At 28.6% G+C, this 21,248-nt stretch overlaps 1 protein-coding gene across 1 annotated transcript; it reads right to left on the reverse strand.

Annotated features, from left to right (window-relative positions):
- Positions 1-295: 295 nt before the first annotated feature.
- On the reverse strand, positions 296-15,426 carry LOC145742346 (cullin-5-like). The gene is made up of 22 exons (XM_082560131.1): positions 15,351-15,426; positions 14,999-15,235; positions 14,650-14,781; positions 14,127-14,375; positions 13,432-13,643; positions 13,258-13,360; positions 12,897-12,932; positions 12,676-12,729; positions 12,563-12,598; positions 12,261-12,287; positions 11,555-11,584; positions 11,208-11,243; positions 11,094-11,129; positions 6,423-6,558; positions 5,756-5,882; positions 5,219-5,353; positions 4,199-4,310; positions 3,516-3,688; positions 2,766-2,927; positions 2,011-2,129; positions 1,128-1,251; positions 296-633 (listed from the first exon to the last, which is right to left on the reverse strand). Exons 1-22 carry the CDS (start codon positions 15,424-15,426, stop codon positions 439-441), a joined length of 2,547 nt encoding a protein of 848 aa, XP_082416257.1. The 3' UTR covers positions 296-438.
- Positions 15,427-21,248: the final 5,822 nt, after the last annotated feature.

Raw genomic sequence — 21,248 nt, forward strand, 5'->3', positions numbered from 1 at the left:
GCTGCCGGTACACCACTTCTTAGTTTTAGTGCTACCCATCAGGTAATAACTAATTTTTTTGCTATATGATTTGGTAAGATCACAGATATTCTAGAATTTTAAGTCATATTAGTTCTTGTGATGTTGTTAAAAAAAAGTTTTAAAAAACAATTTGAAAAAAAAACAGTGAAAAGAAATTTAATAATTTTATGAAAACAATATCAACAAAAAACAGAATTAATTTTCTGACAAAAAACAACAACAATAATATAAACAACATTTCATTAAATGGTTTTTAAACAAGGAAGTAAAGAAAATTCAAAAATCCGACAACCAACTTATATAATGTTAAATATTTTATACATTTAAACCAGATTTTAATATATTTAGTGACGTCACAATTTCCATATAAACAATAAATAAATTAAATGTCTATCATGATTTATGACTGAAGCCCATTTAAGCTTCATATATAAAAGAATTAATATCATCATCATCCCTTTTCATGTATTTATTATCAATTAACCACTCAATCTGCTGCTTCATTAGTTTTTTTTGCGGCAAAAACATATTTTTAAGGATCTCAACCAGTTCGGTTTGGAGTTTGGCATTGGTGATTCGCTTTCTCATTTTTAAGATCTTGACAATTGCCTCCTGATATTTAAAAATAATATTTTGGTTTTTTAATTCTAACTCACAAGAAATTTTTTTAAAATGTCCACTAAAAAATAAAGTTACTAAAAATAATTCAATGCCGGCTTTAGCTTGCCTTGAGGTTTATATATATTTATCCTCGATGTGGGAAGTTTGACTTCACGCCTTTAACATAAAGTACCATAAGTTACCTCGACCCAGTCTTAAGGTTGTCATTGCCAATTTGAAGCATTATGGATTATAATTGCTTGATAAATATAAGCTGCTGATTAAGTGTTGGCTCAGCAGGAGTTTCCACCGTTCATAGCGCCTTACTCAAGGGCGCTACAGCATGAAATCAGTGGGGATCTAACCCGGGATCTCATGTGATGAAAACAAGTGTTCTGACCACTACACCACGCTGCCAGTGAACATAGTTTTATTTATTTGTAAGCCCATAAATTGGACAAATATTATGCATCACTATGCTCCATTGTATAAAAAGTAACTTTTACCTGAGTTCTTAATATTCGAAGTTGAGTGATACCTTCGTTGTCCTCTTCCCTGCTCTTATCGGAGGACAACTGCAACCTCCCAATTAAGTTGACTCTTCCTCTCTTCTGAACCTTTCCACCTTTCCTGTGAGGATAAAGTTTAAATTAAAATTAACTGGAAATTGGGATCTGCACATATAACCGAAAACTTATATTTAAAAATGACAATTTAACGAAATTTAGTTCAATATTTTTTAAAGGTTATTTTTCAGCGGAGGAAAGAGTAAGCTGGGGTAATAAAAAATGTTTATCATTTTTGAGCATAAGTTTTTAGTCAACTGACAAAAATTCTTAAAAAAAGGTTTTTGAAGAAACCACGGACAAGTTTCCAACAACGGTATTCTAGCCTGAAACCTCCAGGTTTGATTTATATTTTATGCAACATTAAATAATTCTTTTGATTTATTGATCAGTGACTTAGTGTAGAGTTTAAAACCCTTTACAGCATGGGGTCATTGGTTCCCCACTGCTTTTATGCTGTAGCTACCTTGAGTAACGTATTATAAATTGCAACAACTTAGCAGTGCCAAAATCAATTACTAGATTAATTATCACAAAATTAAAATAAATATTATTTAAAACTGTTACAGTCTATTTAGGACTGGGTCAGGGTAACTGATGTTACTTTATGTAAAGGTTGTTAACTCAACCTTCCCACATTAAAAATATATCCAAAAAGGTTCAAAAAAAATGCCGGCAAATCAGGTTAATTACTAATATTAGCAGGTCAATAATATCCAAAATTTTAAACTGGGTCAGGGTAGCAAAATGTTACCTTATATTTAGGTTATAAAGTCAGCCTTCCCACATCAAGAAAAACAGATATACCCAAATCTTAACTTACATTAAGGCAAACTGATGATTAACTTTAAATAAAGATCCATCAACAAACTCCTTGAAAGACGAAACAGCTGGGACACAAATTAAAACTTGTCGTTTTAATTTCCCGTTTGCTATCAGTGACTTTAAGGAAAAAAAAAATGTTAAGTTAAAGAAAAAAGTGGAATTGCATTTAAAACATCATTATCCAAATCACACACTAATATAAATATATATTTTCACATAAAAAACACCATATATTCAAAAAAAAAATGCAAATAACATTTACTCAAACCAATCACTGATTAAAACACCAGTTTTTTTTAAATCACACACCAATATAAATACAGTTTATCTGAATTACACACCAATAAAAACAACATTTATCCAAATAAGACACTTATAAAAATACCATTTATCTAAATTACACACCAATAAACTATTGTCTATTTAAATCACACACCAATAAACTACCATCTATTTAAATCACACACCAATAAACTATTGTCTATTTAAATCACACACCAATAAACTACCATCTATTTAAATCACACACTAATAAAATGCCATTTATATAAATTACAAACCAATAAACTACCATTTTTTTAAATCACACACTTATAAAAAAGCATTTATTTACCAACACACCAACAAAAACACCATTTAAGCAAGTCACACACCAATAAAAACACCTTTTATAAACATAACCCACCTAAATAAATTTAATCTAACCTCTACATTAAGTAAATTTTATTAAATTTTTTTTAATAAATTTTTTACCCATAAAGTTTTTCTAAGTTCAATATCAGGCAACTGAGTGGCAAGTTTCAGACTTTCATACGAAACTTGATTGAAAGAACTTGTATTCCAGACAAACAACACCGACATTTGAAAAGTGGTGATCTCAATGTCATATTGCCCAACTTCAGTTTTAAAGTTCATCTGTAAATAAGGTTTAAAATCATTAAATTGATTTTGTCATTTTTTCCCGTCGCATTGTTGTAATATTAATTTTATATCGTATTTATTATTTACTTTTATCAGTGTGCGAAAAACCAAAATAAATAAATAAATAAAAAAGGGTTTAATGTTTATTTCAATAAAATTAAAAAAAAACGAATGACAAAAATTTTGAAATCAACATTTTTTTTTAAAATGAAAAAAGATTGAGTAAAATTAAGCAAAAAAAACAAATAAAAATGTTGTAGAAAACTTTAAATCTTATCATTTAAACAAAAACAAATTTGAAAACAACATTTAAAAAAAAAAATTTTTTTACAAGCTTGTTCACAGAAAAAAAAATGTTCACAGAAAATATTTGAATTTACAAAAAACTTTGATTTAAAATTACTACTTTACACTCCAATAATAAAACAGTCGAAAAAATATACTTTGTAAATAATATTGATATTAAATATTACTGATTAATTATTACAAAACCTCATTATATTTAGAACTAATTGAATTAAAAAAAAAATCTTTAAAAAATTTAAAAAAATTTTTTTTTTTTAAAAAGTTAAAAATTCTTACTATTCCATTTGACATCAGATGATTCCAGTTAAGTTTTCTTTCTGTGTGTTTTCCTCTGTAAAACTCCTCAATGTCTCCGATGAGGTCCTCCAGAGCAGCAGGAAGAGAGACAGGAATCTTATCTGATCTTCTGGACCAAGCACCAGCGTTTAAAATCTTAATATTGGCAATATCTAAAAAAAAAAAAAAAAAATTTACTAAATATAAAGTTTAGTGGGTAATATATACTTGTACGTCCAATCAAAATTGCTATTTGTGGTGCGGGCAAATATTACATAAGAGTTGTGACTATTATGACAATTAAAATCTTAACCCGAAGTTGGGCAAACAATTAGTAAATGAAATATAGTTCAATAAAGTTCCTAAAAATACATTTGATTTAATATACTTTTTTAGTATGACCTTTTATTAAATTGTATAGAAAAGTAACAATAACAGAAATTATTTCTGAAAAAATAATATTATGTCATAACTTTAAACCCAACGGGCTGCTATAAACGATATAAACTCCTGCTGAGCCAACACTTAATCAACAGCTTGAATATCGGGCAATTACAATCTTATATCCCAAACTGCCACAGGCAACTCAAGACTGGGTCAGGGAGGTAGCAAATGTTACTCTATGTTTAGGTTGTAAAGTCGACCTTCCCACATTTAGGGTTAATAAATACAAGAAAGTAAACCTGCAATCTTATCATTTCTTCCTTCTTTAAAATTTTGGTTAAGGTCTTCACTGACTTTGATATCTTGAAACATTCGAGCTAACTTGTTGACATAATCAGCTGGCATTCCAACCTGTTATTAATGAAATTTTAACAAAAAAATTAATAACTTAAAAAAACAAAGACAATTAAGAAAAATTAAACTTGTACAACTTTTGGCTGGGTTGGGGTAATATCATAAGGTCAATAATGTATTAAACTAGTACAACTTGAGACTAGGTTGGGGTAATATCATGAGGTCACTAATATCTTAAACTTGTACAACTTAAGACTGGGTTGGGGTAATATCATAAGATCAAAATATCTTAAACTTGTACAACTTGAGACTGGGTTGGGGTAATATCATGAGGTCAATAATATCTTAAACTTGTACAACTTGGGACTAAGTTAGGATAATATTATGAGATCAATATTATAAGGTCAAAATATCTTAAACTTGTACAACTTAAGACTGGGTTGGGGTAATATCATGAAGTCAATAATATCTTAAACTTGTACAACTTGGGACTAGGTCGGGGTAATATTATGGGTAAATAATACCCTAAACTTGTACAACTTGGGACTGGGTTGGAGTTATATAATGAGGTCAATATTATCTTAAACTTGTACAACTTGGGACTGGGTTGGGGTAATATCATAAGGTTAATAATATCTTAAACTTGTACAACTTGGGACTAGGTTGGGATAATATTATAGGGTCAATAATATCTTAAACTTGTACAACTTGGGACTAGGTTGGGGTAATATCATGAGGTTAATAATATCTTAAACTTGTACAACTTGGGACTAGGTCGGGGTAATATTATAGGTAAATAATATCTTAAACTTGTACAACTTGGGACTAAGTTAGGATAATATTATGAGATCAATATTATAAGGTCAAAAATATCTTAAAATTTGTACAACTTAAGACTGGGTTGGGGGTTTATCATGAAGTTAAAAATATTTTAAACTTAAAGTTTGTTACATTTAAGATTTCACCTCTCTCAGTCCCTCCACCATATTCTCTTCTTTCTCATTATCAGCACAAGTTCCAAGGATTAACCTTCTAGTTAAATGAGCTTTGTGATACTTCATAAAAACATCTTTGTTGGAAACATATTTCAGCAACAGCAGCTACAAATAAAATTTTAAATCGTTAATAAATGTCTAATTTAAAAATTTTTTAAATGTTTTAAAAGAAAAATTCATTTATGAAATCAAGAACAGTTTTGGTTACATTTATTCGATACCAAAACACTTTAAGAAAAAATGTAACAAACTTTAAATATAATAATAATCATTTAAAGGTTGGCAAAGTTATGCTGTTTAAGTGACTACATTATCAAATCAATATTATAAGGTCAAAAATATCTTAAAATTTATAAAGTGACTACATTATCAAACTATAAATCTAGGCTTTAGCAAAAAAAACTAAAAATATAAATTTAAACTAAAGAGGCCAAATTATAAATTTAAGTTTAAACCATGAGAACTAGCGAAAGTAAAAGCATTAAAATAATGAAAGTTGGTACGGACCACATTTTGAAGTTCGATCTCATCTGTAGTTAACTTCTTACTGAGCGGGGTTTTTCTTAAAAGCATGTCACAGAAGTTTGCCAATAATTCGGGACATCTTGACTCTGGGGGAAGTTTAATTGGGTTTCTGCCACAGAAATAACAACAAATTAATGGTGTTTTAAATAGATGGTGCTTCAATGGTGCTTTTTAATCTATGGTTAATGGTGTTTTAAAAAAAAGAGTGTGTCTGTAAACTTTAAAATGCTTTTCAAATGGTTAAAATTATTGGTTAATGGTATTTTGTTAGTTAATATTGATATTAAAATTAGATGGTGTTTTTAAATTAATAGTGTTTACTTTCTTGAGATTATAAAGAGTATTTTTTTAATTGTTTAAATGCTTTTTAAAAGAAGGCTGATTGGGATTGGGCCAGGGTAAAAGAAGAAAGTCTAAGTTGAGGTACATAGTCAACCTTTTCTTATTAAGAATAAACAAAAAAAATGGGCTATATAATATAATCTATATTTAATGGAGTTTAGTGAACAATATATATATATGTATGTATATATATATATATATATATGTATGTCCAATGTATAGAACTACAAAATAAAAGAAACTGCTGTTTGTGGTGCGCAGGTAAAAAGTAAAAAGTTGAGACCATATTTTTACAATAAAAACTCACTGTTTGGCTTTTGTTTGCAACTCAAGGTTGAACACAGAATGATCATTCACAACTTTCTCAAAAGCTTTGTCTCGAGTTGTTAAAAATTGTGGATCATCTTCAAACGACTTTTTAACCAGTCTGCCAGTATTGAAAACTGATTAAACAGGGAGAGTAACATTTTTCAATATTATTATATTATTATTATTAATATTATTTATTATGGTTCGAAATCTTAGATTTCGAAACATATTGTTATTGTCATTATATTTATTATTATTATTATTGTTTTTATTCTTATTTGACGAATTTTGAAAGACGATAACTTTTGTTCTTTAAAACTAAAAGTTCTAAATTTTTAGTATGTTTGTTATTATCCCAACGAATCGCAAACCTCCTATTAACGACATTTAATTATTACTAATTACTAATTAATATATTTTATTATTAAAATTTAAAGATTAAATTTGCTAAAATTTTAATATGTTGTTGGTATTATTATTTTGTATGTTGCTATTTAAAATGAAGATTTAACTCTAGCTAAATATCGTTTAATCATTATTATTTTTTTTTTTTTATAAAATAATGAATCAGTGTGAGTTTAACGCTTGAATAATTTAATAGCGTTCTGGTCGCCGTCAAAAATCGTCCTTTTCGCTGTCCATTAAAATAAAAAATATTGGTTGAAAATTTAAGTAAAATGTTAAAATATAAGTAAAAAATGTGTAAAATTTGTGTTTTAATTGTTTTGTTATTATTATATTTTAATACTTGTTTGATTACTAAAAAATTAAGATCGGTATTTTGCTTTTAAATTTAGTTTACTTTTATATTACAATATCAATGAGTGCGTGTTCGCTTGTTAAAATTATGTTTAAATATAAAAAAAGTTCATATTTAAATTTATAACTTAATTAATAAACCTACTAAATAAATTATATTTATAAAAAAGAATCAAACAATTTCGAACCATATTTTATTTATCAAATAAATCTAGTTATTATTATTATTATTATTACTATGATAACAATTTTGATACTTAATTTCAGCACAGTAGCCTTAGTGATGTTAGTAAATTTGCTACATATTAAATTGTAAATTAAAATTAATTTACCTTTAAGACAACAAATAAATATTTTCAAATTATTTTTTATTTAAAATATTTATTTTATTTTCTAGGTATTGTGTCTCAACAATTCAAGAAATAAAACAAAGAAGAGAATTAGATTTCTAATCCCGGAACGGGATCGGTTTAATCACTGTTACTTTTGTAGCGAATTATTAATTTTATTTATTAGGAATTGTCCTTAGTTGTTGGATGATATAAGAATATAAAATTCTGGCTAAATCTTACGGAAATAAACTCTGAATTTAAGTATTGTTTAAATCCATGTTTATTGAGTGGCGTCCGTTCAGCAAAACGAAATTTCCTAACTGTTTTTAAAACGAACATTTGCACTTTATAAAAAGCAGAAATGAATTGTTGGAAAAATAATTCAATACTAGAGAAACGAGGTTAGAGTTCCCATGTGAAAAGAGTTGTTAAATAACCGGCAAATTCGATAAACAAGTTATAGTTAAAAGCATTGGAACTCATTGTTAAAATAGAAAGGAAAAACACGCCAAAGCTTGACAGCAAATAAATAACAATTTCATTTCAAATCAACATCAAAAACTGTTTGTTTATAAAATTAAAGGTTAGCTTATGTGGATTTATCCAAAATAAGCTACAACTGCTTCCGCGTGTTGGCGCGCTTGAGCAAAGGCAGTGACAATACTTACTTCTGCTAAGCCAAAAAACAATTAACAGATTAATTATCAGATAATAATCATTAATATCCAAAACCGACAGAGACAACTTAAGACTGGGTTAGGGTAACAAATGTTACTCTATGTTTAGGTGAAGTCGTTCTTTCCAGATCAAAAATAAAAACACAAAAACAATATTATTGTTTGTAAATAAAACATTATCACAATATTTTCTACTACATACCAAAAATTCAAAAACAGTTTTAACAGTTGTTGAAAATTTTGTGTAAAGTTATTTAAATAAAAAATAAGTTTTTAATTTTGTTAAATATTAAAATTATTCTTACCCCAGTGTTGTTGCATCATACGTCATATGAATTCATTGTGATGTAAATAAAAACAAATAAATCAATTCTCAATACAGAGCACAGCTTTTGTCACCAGTTTGTTCCAGGCATTCTGTACACTCTGTGTATATTAAATAGTAAACCACATCTATATCTTAACAACACAGTAAATCAAGCAATATAAAAGTGTATACAACTAGTAACACGCACCAATGACCGCACAACGACCTAAGTAAACTTGGAGGTCTGGAGGCATCTGCGCTCATGCTTTGTGTATATTGTACTTGCTTAAAAGGCTACATCGCTAGCAGCTCATATTTTCATATTGTAACTTATGCTATTAAAAAAGTATTACTTGTAAATGTCTGAAAAATATCATTTACGAAAGTAAAAGTTATGTTTATTTTAAAAATTCATACAATGAATGTATTTTTTGGGTTATTTTGGATAATTTAAGCAAATATTGCTTATTTGTTAGCACGTCGTTAGTTTATATATAGCGGAAGTATTTAAATTGATTTATTGTCTAAGGATATAAAATAAAAAGTAGTTTATATATTTTGTTAAAACTTTATGACAAACACTCCATAAGTTTTTTTTATCTTGTTATATTGTTCACATAAAAGTTTTAACGTAAAGCGAATACATGCGATAGATATTAAAACAATTTTACCCGTATCTAGTTGTCAAAAAATCATCAGTAAAAAAGAGATACAGTGTAACAAAAATTTATAAAATAAATCAAAATAATTATGCGAGTTTTTATTTGTATTTTTATGTTAAAAGAGTATATAAAGTTTAAGTTATATTGTAATACAAAATATATAAGCTATATTATCCTAGCCAAGCCCGGGGTAAACAAACAACCTAAAATCCACAATAACAAAATCATTATTGAATAAAACAATACACTAACACAAATTCAGTAAACTCTAATTTCGTTATTTGGATATATATAACAACATGTTTTGATAATTTTTAGTACACGCGATGTAGTATGCAATAGTAAACAAACTTGCAGGAGTTCAATGCGATAACAACTTGAAAAATGTTCATAATTTTGAAAAAGAAAATTTTAGAATTCAAAAATGTTTTCCCGCCAAAGCTGGGGTTAAAAACGCGAACTTTGAGTTGTTAGATAACTTGGTGTCGTGGGTTCGATTCCCACTGATGTAACGTCGCATTTTTAGTAAAAATATAATTAGATGTTTTAACACTGTAGCGGTCTCCGTCGACCTAGTTGAAAAGTTTTTAGATAAATGTTACTGACAGTTAATTATATTATACGGCAATTTCTTACCAATAAAAACAAAACCGATAAAAACAAAAATGTTAAAATCCAAATCTCCAAAATTACAACTGCTTTTCAGCAAGGCGTGATATAACTGCTTGCAAGGCACATGAATATCTGATTAATAAGAATAGTACAGAGTGGAATAACATGTCAAAGAATACTAGGGATTTAAAAACAAGTTAAAGATTAAAAGACATTTCAAAATGGAAGTTTAATCTTTGATAAAATCGTGAAACGAAAAATAGTTTCCATCTAATATAAAAATGTTAAATTTCATTTTTTTCTTTTAAAAAAAAGTTTTTTTTTTGTTTTTTTTAATTTTTTTTCGTTTTTCTTAAAAATATCATAAGTTTTTATTAATTTTTATCGGATAAGGGTGTGCAGTTTGGGACAAGTCTGCCCTATCCGGGAACGCCAGGCCTTAGGGCGAATAGTGTAGCATTGGTCCGTATTGAACCCGAAACATTTCGGCTCGTAGTCTGACGCTACGACCGGTTTACTACACTACCGGACTTGATTTTAATATTATTAATAGGTTACAACACCTAGTGACAGGTCATAATTTGCAAAAAATAGTTTATAAATCGATTAAATTCAAAATAAAAGAAATAGTTCTCATATAAGCAAATAATAAAGTTTTTTGCTTAACGAATTCTCAATTGAAGGGTACCAAGTAAAGTACTTCCGCGTTTTCTGTAAAATTAAATTATAATTAATTTTTTTGAACTTAAAAAAATCTATAAATAATAGAACATAACTATTACGCCAGTTTGTTGTACAATTAAAAATGTTTTATCAATACATGAGTCATTGTTTAACAGAGAGGCTTCGATTGAAATATTATTTTTAAATTTCTGAATAACTGTTCTTAATATGGGTGGTTACTTAAGGCACAGCAACGATAACTTAAACAATTTTAACATCTACTTTTTGCGGAATAAATTATAGGCGACAGCCTATGTGTTAACTTAGAACAAAAAGTGCGCCAAAAAAATCTATTCTAAACAGGGAAAGGTCCAATGCGCGACCTAAACATAAAGTAACAACTGTTACTTCGACCCAGTCTTGAGTTGCCTGTGGCAGTTTCGGATATTATAGATTATAATTGCCCGGTAATTATGCTGCTGATTAAATACTGGCTCAGCAGGAGTTCATACCATTTAAAGCGCCTTACTCAAGGGCGCTACAGCACGAGAGCAGTGAAAATTGCATCACGACCTCATGGTGGTGTAGCAAGTGTTTTTACAATTACACCACGCTGCCAGTTAAACGTTAAGATCTGACATAAACATTGGAATTTACCTGCAACAACATCAATGTATTCTGGTTCTGGCAGTGCTGTAAAATTAGATTAAATGATAATTTCGAATACACAGTAAAAAATAAAAGATTGTCATACAAAACAATCAAAATTACCTTCAACAAGGTTAACATATTCTGGTCCTGGTCTACCTGCAAAATAAATAAAAACATTAACTTCACTAATTTAGAAGCAATTTAGTTATAAGTGGCTTAGTGTTAGGTAAGGTAATACCACCACCACTTAAAGTTTCAAGGGTGTAAACACCTTTATAAACCGTTAATTTGATGAATTAAAAAATTAATAAAAATGAAAATTTAATAATATGTAAATTTGCGACCAAAACTCAAAACTGGGTTAGGGCAACAAATGTTTGTTGATATTTATTAAAATATAACCACGAACTTGGAAAGCAAATCATTTTAACAAGAAAAAAATACTTTACAATAGATTTAATATATACCTGCTTCAACGTCCGCATATTCTAGTTCGCCTGTAAAAGTTAAATGAATATTAATTTAAAATAGAAACAAAAAATAGTATAATACAGCCTTATTGATCAATGTAAGATCATATTTATAAACAATAGTATGACAATGTAGTTAAAGTGGTTAATTTACCCAACACCACAACTTAATGCGATGTCTATGCTAACCTAAACCTAACCATTAATTAAATAGTAGCCAGAATTTAAAACCCTTTCTAAATAAACAAGTTTCTTTTAAAACCTATGCATTAAAAAATGTTTTTACAATTAAACCCTTTACTTTTAAAATACTTTCACTTAACCCATTCATTTAAACCCCTCATATTTAGACTTCTTTCTGGAAACACCCACCGTTTAACCCCCTTTATCTGAACCCCTACATTTAAACCCCTTTGTTTAAACCCCTATAAAAATAAAACTCCACTATCTAGACCCCTTACATTTAACCCCCCTTTATTTAAACCCAATATATTTGAACACCTCACATTTGAACCCCGTTTATCTTAACCCCTAAAATTTAAACCCTTATCTAAACATATCCATCTAAACCCCTTTATCTAACCATAACGTTTAAACCCCTTATATGAACTGCCAACATTTAAACACTCTTTTAATGAATCCTTTAAAAGGGTTTAGTTGTTAGGTGTTTAAATGTCATAGAACTTTTAGAAATAAAACATACCTGCAATTTCTGCATATTCTGGTTCGTCTGTAAAATACATTAGTCATTAAATATTTAAATAAACAACAGAGAAGGTGAATTATGTCTCGACAAAAATTAAGACTAAAAGTCGGGTAAGAGAATAAGTTACTCTACAAATAAGTTTAAAAAGTCTAGCATAAATATAAATTTAAAAAATTTACCTGCCAAAAAGTCAAGATACTGTGGTTCTAATTCTGCTATAACATTATATTGAATATTAGTTTAAATATACGGTATACAATATAAATAAAAAAAACTTCATGCAAAAAAGTAGAATTTACCTGCAACAAAATCGATATGCTGTGGTCCTGGCCCGACTGTAAAATCATATAAAATGTTAATTTTAATTATATACTGTATCAATAAAATAATATTACACAATAATATAAGGTACCTGCAACAACATCAATGTAGTCTGGTTCTTGTGGTCTAAGTATTCTGTTTCTGGCTGTAATATAAATTTGAATTTAAAATAAAAAGCATAAAATGTAACCAAACTCTTTAATAAATAATCAATTAAAAATAAACTAGTTAAGTATGGATATATGATTAAGAAACAACTACCATTACAAAGATTATTATTGAACTAAACGTTACCAAAACACTGAAATTCACCTGCAACAACTTCTTCATTGTTTGGTTCCGATCCGGCTATTAGTAAAATAATAATTAGAAATATAAAACAAAAATATTTTGTAAATAGACAAATTTGTTAACTACTAAATAAAGCGTCGCTTAATAGTTAAGACATCACCACTTAATGTAATATACCTATATGCAAATGATTTAACTATTTGTTAAATATATTAACAAGTAAGTTAACTTGTGAATTTTTGTTACTAGGTAAAGCAAATCTAGTAATATCTTAAAATGATGACGACAAATCAAGACGTAATCGAAGCAATAAGAGGCAGAATGTGATTTGCTTTTTAAACTTTTAAAAATTACATAATATGACACAATAAATTTTACTTACATGCAAATTTGTTTCTAATTCTACGAATAAGAAAGAAAACTAAAAGAATAAAAACAAGCTGAAGTGCTCCAGTAACTATCCACCCAGTTATTTGAGAATTGTTCTAAACAGAAAGTTAAAATTAAACTTAGTATATAATTCCGTTATTTTATAAAACTGTTTTTGTGTTATTACTTTTGTAGACTTTATAAGTGTTGTTGTCATGGTAGGTGTCGCTGTAGAGTTTGTTGTTAAAGTAGTTGATTTAAACGATGCTGAGGTCATGGGTTTCGTTGTCATGGGGACTGACGTCATGGCTGTTGTCATCCAAGGCTTGGTTGCCACGGTAGTTAGTGTAAGGGGTTTTACTGTCATAGTAGTTGTTGTCATAATGGGAGTAGTTGTAGCTGTATAATAACAAAAAAATTTAATTTATTTTCGAAAAAAGGAGCCGTTATATTTTGTTGAGTCAATTTATATAAAATCTTTTGTTTTTCTTTTAATCTTAAATGCGACTTTTACACAGTTGGATGCATTATTTGTGTTTATCGCTTTATCACCTATAGGCATTTAGGTTTTTTTTTTGTAGCGTTTTTAGAAAGTCACGTGATTTGTGTTTCGCCGGTTTTGTATTATTTTTCGCATTGTAACTTGGAATTATTTTCGTAATTATATTTTTTAGTAACGTCAGATTTTTTAAAATATGATTCGCTCCGTTCTAACAATTTATAAAAGGTTGTTAGTATTTATTAAAACAACAATAGTTTATTTAAAAATTTTTAAACAATGTAAATGTTAAAAACAATAAATTGAATTTAACTAAACTAGTTTTAGCCTAAATAAATAAGACACTAATTAAAAATAAATAATTAGTAATAAAAGTTACTTACCTGCTGGTAATTTTCGTTGGCAAATATATTGCCGATTATAATTACATGGTTCATCCCTCCACTTTGTATTTTGACCCCGTAACCAAACACAATTGTCATTCCCTCCCACATTATTAGGTTGACCATCTTCCCAGTTAGATTGGCTGCTCAGCAAAGTTGTTTCATCGTTCCACTTGAAAGAGGAATCCTTATCAGCTGGGTTTGTTCTCGTTAGACCGATCCAGTAACCATAAAAACCGTAATTTTGTCCTACAACATAAAAGATAATATTTTTGTAACTAAATCACATTTTTAAAAGTTGTTTGAAATTAGTTTAAAACATATAACAATACAATAAAAATGTTCAAGTTTTAAACCATACCTCTAAATAAATATATTGTTTGATTAATAAAATCGCGAATTCCCGATGTCTTAAGAGTTACCAACGTTGAGTTTATTTCTGCACATCTTGTCACTGCTGTTGCTGAGTTAACCTCAGTTAAACTAAAATGATATTCTACATTGTCATAAGTAAACCAAAGACGCCCATTTTCTACTTTTATGAAACATTGTTGCCCATCGTTGCCCGTGCTTTCTGTTTTCATGTTTTTGGTTGTTACAGAACTTGTTTGTTTTTTGTCTGTAGCCATACTAGCAATAGTGGTTGTAGTTATAGCTGTACAACAACAACAATTTAATAAAGTATTCGATAATGATTAAGCGAAAAAATATTTAGATTTTAAATATTTATTTAAATACAATATATTAGTAAAAACAACATCAAAATATTAACTACAAGTAAAAATTAACAACATTTTAACAAAATTTATTTTAAAAATATTTAAAAACTAGAATAAAATAAATAATTTGGAATCATTATATAAGTTACTTACATGCTGGTATATCTCGTTGGCAAATATATTGCCGACTAAAATAACATGGATAATCAAACCACTTTGTATCATCACCCCATAACCAAACACAATTCTCATCTCCTCTCGCATTATTAGGTTCACTATACCCCCAGTTAGATTGGCTAGTCTGCAAAGTTGTGTTATCGCTCCACTTAAAAGAGGAATTCTTATTAGCTGGGTTTGTTCTTGTTAGACCGATCAAGTACCAGGTATGTTCTACAACATAAACGTTTAACGTTTTCTAACCTGGTTATTTCAATACTACATAAAAATTAAAACTAGTTTTTTCAAATATATTTTTATTTGATTTAATAAATAAAATTATATATACTTTCAAATGAATATATTGTTTGGTTAACAAAATCACGGATTTCTGATGTTTTAAGAGTTGCCAATATTGAGTTCATTTCTGCACATCTTGTCACTGCTGTTGTGTAGTAAACCTCAGTTAAACCAAAATAATATTCTACATTCTCATGAGCAAACCATAGACGCCCATTTTCTGATTTTATAGAACATTGTTGCCCATTTACAACATTTAAACTCAAAATCATCAAACTTAAAACTAACTTGTTCATATTGTAACAAATTGGTTTGTTGTATAAATAAAGTGATAAAAATTTAGGTAAGGGCAGTATAAGCCAGGTAAAGACTATAGACTTCCTGTTATAGCGTGAATAGATATTAAGACAATAGGTAATTACCTGTTCAATACTACAAACAATATTTATAACACCTTTATTGTGTTTTAAAAAGAATACAAAAATAATTTAGTTTATTTTTACATTTTGCTTCAGTTCATATATGTTGTTGTTGTTTAAATATTAGGTTTGGTGACCATGCCATAACATACTTAAAATCTTTATGTAATGTACATTAATACTTTTGACATGTTTTAAATCATTAAATTGATTTTGTCATTTTTTCCCGTCGCATTGTTGTAATATTAATTGTATATCGTATTTATTATTTACTTTTATCAATGCGCGAAAAACCAAAATAAAAAAATTATCTAAATTAAAAAAAGAAAAAACAACGTTGCGTTGTATTTTTAATTAAAACTAAAGTCCCTGGTTCGATTCCCACTACATCCACGTTGTAGTGCAAAAAATGTAGTTCTAGTAGTTATATCAATATATGTTATATACTTAACCATGTGAATACACAACAGTTTTAACCATAATATTAATTCAAGATTTTTGTTACTGAAATAATAATATTTTACAACCCATTTAAAATGTTGTTATCAATCATTTGGTGACTTTTATTGTTTAACTAACCATCAAATTTTGCAGGTTTTAACCAACCATGTCAAATACTAGTAGATTATATTTTAAATAAGAGTCAATATTAACGGTTTTTAAATTCGGTAAAAATTTATAATTTTCTTGTAATTTAAAAACTTTGTTAAAATTTCTAATTAAAACAAACATTTATTTGAATAAGTTTAATAAACATTTATTTAACAATAAAGTTTAATAGGAATTTAATGATTATTTAAAAATATCTTAAAATTCAACATTTTTGAACTTAGAATTTTACCATTCCACAAAAATGTAAGAACCTACATTTTAAAAAAATTAAATAATTTTAAAGCAGAACAAACAAAGCTTAAATTATAATTTTTAAAATGAAAACTCAGTGGTGGTTTGTCTTTATGAGACTTGGTAGCATAGGTTCGATTCCCACTGCTGCCTTGTAATTTATAACAGTAAAAAAATAGAATATTACTATAAGGAAATGCGGGTGACGTATGTTGTCCGGTTCTAGACAAAACATAATTACACTACGGACCATAGTAATTTATAGCTGATGTTTATTATGTTAATAGTTACACTTTTAAAGGTAGAAAGAAAACATAAAAATTCCACACAAAACATAATTACACTATGGTCCTTAAAAAAAATCGCTAAATACGGAATAATACGGAATTTTAAACCATTCCTAATCTTCCCTTGCGCTTTGTAGTCGACTTCGCATTATTTCTTGACCCTTAAGGCCTGTTCACACGACAAGGTAACGTTGCATTGCGTTGCTTTACGTTACGTAACTTTACGAGTTCTATTTTACGAAATCTTACGTAACTTACGCAAACTTTCGTACGTGTGAACGACTCTGTTCATTTTAAATGGTTGCGAAATCTTACGTTACGTTGCGTTGCGTACGCCGTGTGAACGGGCCTTAAAAGTCGATCCCGCATAATAGGTAAATACCGCACTCATCCCGAAGTAAAATACCAAAAATGCGGTTCCGTCTCGCATTCCCCGAATTTTTGTTAACGTTTACATATGGTCCAGCACTATCCCGTATCCCGTACTTTAGTATAGTTCGGTTAATATCATAAAATGTTACATTTAAAAACGTCAAGTAAAGACTATAAACTTCCTGTTATTGCGAAAATCTTTTTATAATTTTAAGAATAATAATTACAAAAAAACAATAAGTTTAAAAGTTTAAGAAGTTGTCATAATTTCCTGAACTGTTAAATACAATAAACCATGTTTGTTACGTCACCATTGTATTATATGATTCATGAATTAAAAATTTTAAAAAAATGTTTGTCGTTTTTTGTAAATGTAAGAAAGTGATTTAAATATGTTTTATTGGGTAAAGATGTAAAGTTTTGAAGTGTTTAAGCTATCTCTAAACACCAGCCTCAAGGGTGAATAGAGTGGCATTGACGGGATTAGAACCCTGAACCTTTAAGGCTGTACTTTGTTACAATAATAATATATTTTTAATGAAGCTTAGTAGACGATTAATATATTTATTTAAACTTTACTGAGTTTAGAAATGTAAATAATATTATTTTTACGTCAATAAAAAGCCTGATTTAAACTTGACGCCTTATTCTTTATGAGGTAATCAGGTAGGGACAATACTAAAACAAGGGGGTAAAGGAAACACATGAGGAGAAGAAACCCCCTATAAAGAAGAGGGGGCTAAAGAAAAATTATTTTGCAGACATTTTTAGCAGCGAAAATGCTTCTTTAATGCTTTTAAGCATTGACAATTTCCGCTGTTTACTAAAAATAACTGCAAAATACTTTTTAGCTCCTTCTTGTGCTTTTTTTTCCTTTACTTTTTTTTTGTATATATCTTTATCCTCGATGTGGGAAAGTCGAATACGCGACTTACTCCGACCCAGTCTCGAGTTGCCTGTGGCGGTTTGGGATATTATAGATTATAATTGCCCGGTAATTATGCTGCTGATTGAATGCTGGCTTAGCAGGAGTTCATACCGTTTATAGCACCTTACTTAAGGACGCTACAGCATGAGATCAGTGGGGATTGAACCCACGACCTCATGTGTGGTGTAGCAAGAGTTCTTACCACTACACCACGCTGCAGGTACACTTCTTAGTTTTAGTGCTACCAGTCAGGTAATAACTAATTTTTTTGCTATATGATTTGGTAAGATCACAGATATTCTAAAATTATAAGTCATATTAGTTCTTGTAATGTTGTTAAAAAAAAGTTTTGAAAAACAATTTGAAAAAAAAACAGTGAAAAGAAATTTAATAATTTTATGAAAACAATATCAACAAAAAACAGAATTAATTTTCTGACAAAAAACAACAACAATAATATAAACAGCATTTCATTAAAGAAAATTAAAAAATCCGACGACCAACTTATATAATTGTTCAATATTTTATCATTTAAAACCGTTTCAAATTTTTAACCTGTTTGAACCAGATTTTAATATAGTTAGTGACGTCACAATTTTCATATAAACAATAAATAAATTAAATGTGTAACATGATTTATTACTGAAGCCCATTTAAGCTTCATATATAAAAGAATTAATATCATTGTCATCCCTTTTCATGTATTTATTATCAATTAACCACTCAATCTGCTGCTTAATTAGTTTTTTTTGCGGCAAAAACATATTTTTAAGGATCTCAACCAGTTCGGTTTGGAGTTTGGCATTGGTTATTCGCTTTCTCATTTTTAAGATCTTGACAATTGCCCCCTGATATTTAAAAATAATATTTTGTTTTTTTAATTCTAACTCACAAGAAATTTTTTTAAAATGTCCACTAAAAAATGAAGTTATTAAAAATAGTTCAACGCCGGCTTTAGCTTGTCTTAAGGTTCATATATATTTATCCTCGATGTGGGAACGTTGACTTCACGCTTTTTACATAAAGTACCATAAGTTACCTCGACCCAGTCTTGAGTTGTCATTGCCAATTTGAAGCATTATGGATTATAATTGCTTGATAAATATAAGCTGCTGATTAAGTGTTGGCTTAGCAGGAGTTTCCACCGTTCATAGCGCCTTACTCAAGGGCGCTACAGAGCATGAAATCAGTGGGGATCTAACCCGGGATCTCATGTGATGAAAACAAGTGTTCTGACCACTACACCACGCTGCCAGTGAACATAGTTTTATTTATTTGTAAGCCCATCAATCGGACAAATATTATGCATCACTATGCTCCATTGTATAAAAAGTAACTTTTACCTGAGTTCTTAATATTCGAAGCTGAGTGATACCTTCGTTGTCCTCTTCCCTGCGCTTATCGGAGGACAACTGCAACCTCCCAATTAAGTTGACTCTTCCTCTCTTTTGAACCTTTCCACCTTTCCTGTGAGGGTAAAGATTAAATTAAAATTAACTGGTAACACTGGAAATTGGGATCTGCACATATAACCGAAAACTTATATTTAAAAATGACAGTTTAACGAAATTTAGTTCAATATTTTTTAAAGGTTATTTTTCAGAGGAGGAAAGAGTAAGCTGGGGTAATAAAAAATGTTTTAATATTTTTGAGCATAAGTTTTTAGTTAACTGACAAAAATTCTTAAAAAAAATGGTTTTTAAAGAAACCACGGGCAAGTTTCCAACAACGGTATTCTAGCCTAAAACCTCCAGGTTTGATTTATATTTTATGCAACATTAAATAATGCTTTTAATTTATTGACCAGTGACTTAGTGTAGAGTTTAAAACCCTTTACAGCATGAGGTCATTGGTTCCCCACTGCTTCTATGCTGTAGCTACCTTAAGTAACGTATTATAAATTGCAACAACTTAGCAGTGCTAAAATCAATTACTAGATTAATTATCACAAAATTAAAATAAATATTATTTAAAACTGTTACAGTCTATTTAGGACTGGGTCAGGGTAACTGATGTTACCTTATATTTAGGTTGTTGAGTCAACCTCCCCACATTAAAAATATATTAAAAATGGTTCCAAAAAAAATGACGGCAACTCAGGTTAATTACAAATATTAGCAGGTCAATAATATCCAAAATTTTAAACTGGTTCAGGGTAACAAAATGTTACCTTATATTTAGGTTATAAAGTCAGCCTTCTCACATCGAGGATAAATAAAAACAGAAATAGCCAAATCTAAACTTACATTAAGGCAAACTGATGATTAACTTTAAATAAAGATCCATCAACAAACTCCTTGAAAGACGAAACAGCTGGGACACAAATTAAAACTTGTCGTTTTAATTTCCCGTTTGCTATCAGTGACTTTAAAGAAAACAAAAATGTTAAGTTAAAGAAAAAAGTAGCATTGAAACTAAAAAAAGTTTAATATCCTAACTACACACCATTTAAAACACCATTATCCAAATCACACACTCATAAAAATATATTTTTACATAAAAAACACCATATATTCAAAAAAAAAATACAAATAACATTTACTCAAACCAAACACTGATTAAAACACCTGTTTTTTTTTAAGTCACACACCAATATAAATACGGTTTATCTGAATTACACACCAATAAAAACAACATTTATCCAAATAAGACACTTATAAAAATACCATTTATCTAAATTACACACCAATAAACTACCATCCATTTAAATCACACACTAATAAAATGCCATTTATTTAAATTACAAACCAATAAACTACCATTTTTTTAAATCACACACTTATAAAAAAGCATTTATTTACCAACACACCAACAAAAACACCATTTAAGCAAGTCACACACCAATAAAAACACCTTTTATAAACATAACCCACCTAAATAAATTTAATCTAACCTCTACATTAAGTAAATTTTATTAAATTTTTTTAAATAAATTTTTACCCATAAAGTTAAAATCTTCATGTTAACATTAATACTTTTGGCATGTTTTAAATCATTAAATTGATTTTGTCATTTTTTCCCGTCGCATTGTTGTATTATTAATTGTATATCGTATTTATTATTTACTTTTATCAATGTGTGAAAAACCAAAATAAATA

The sequence above is a fragment of the Corella eumyota genome, chromosome 1 (genome assembly GCF_963082875.1).
Source record: "Corella eumyota chromosome 1, kaCorEumy4.1, whole genome shotgun sequence".
Lineage (NCBI taxonomy): Eukaryota > Metazoa > Chordata > Ascidiacea > Phlebobranchia > Corellidae > Corella > Corella eumyota.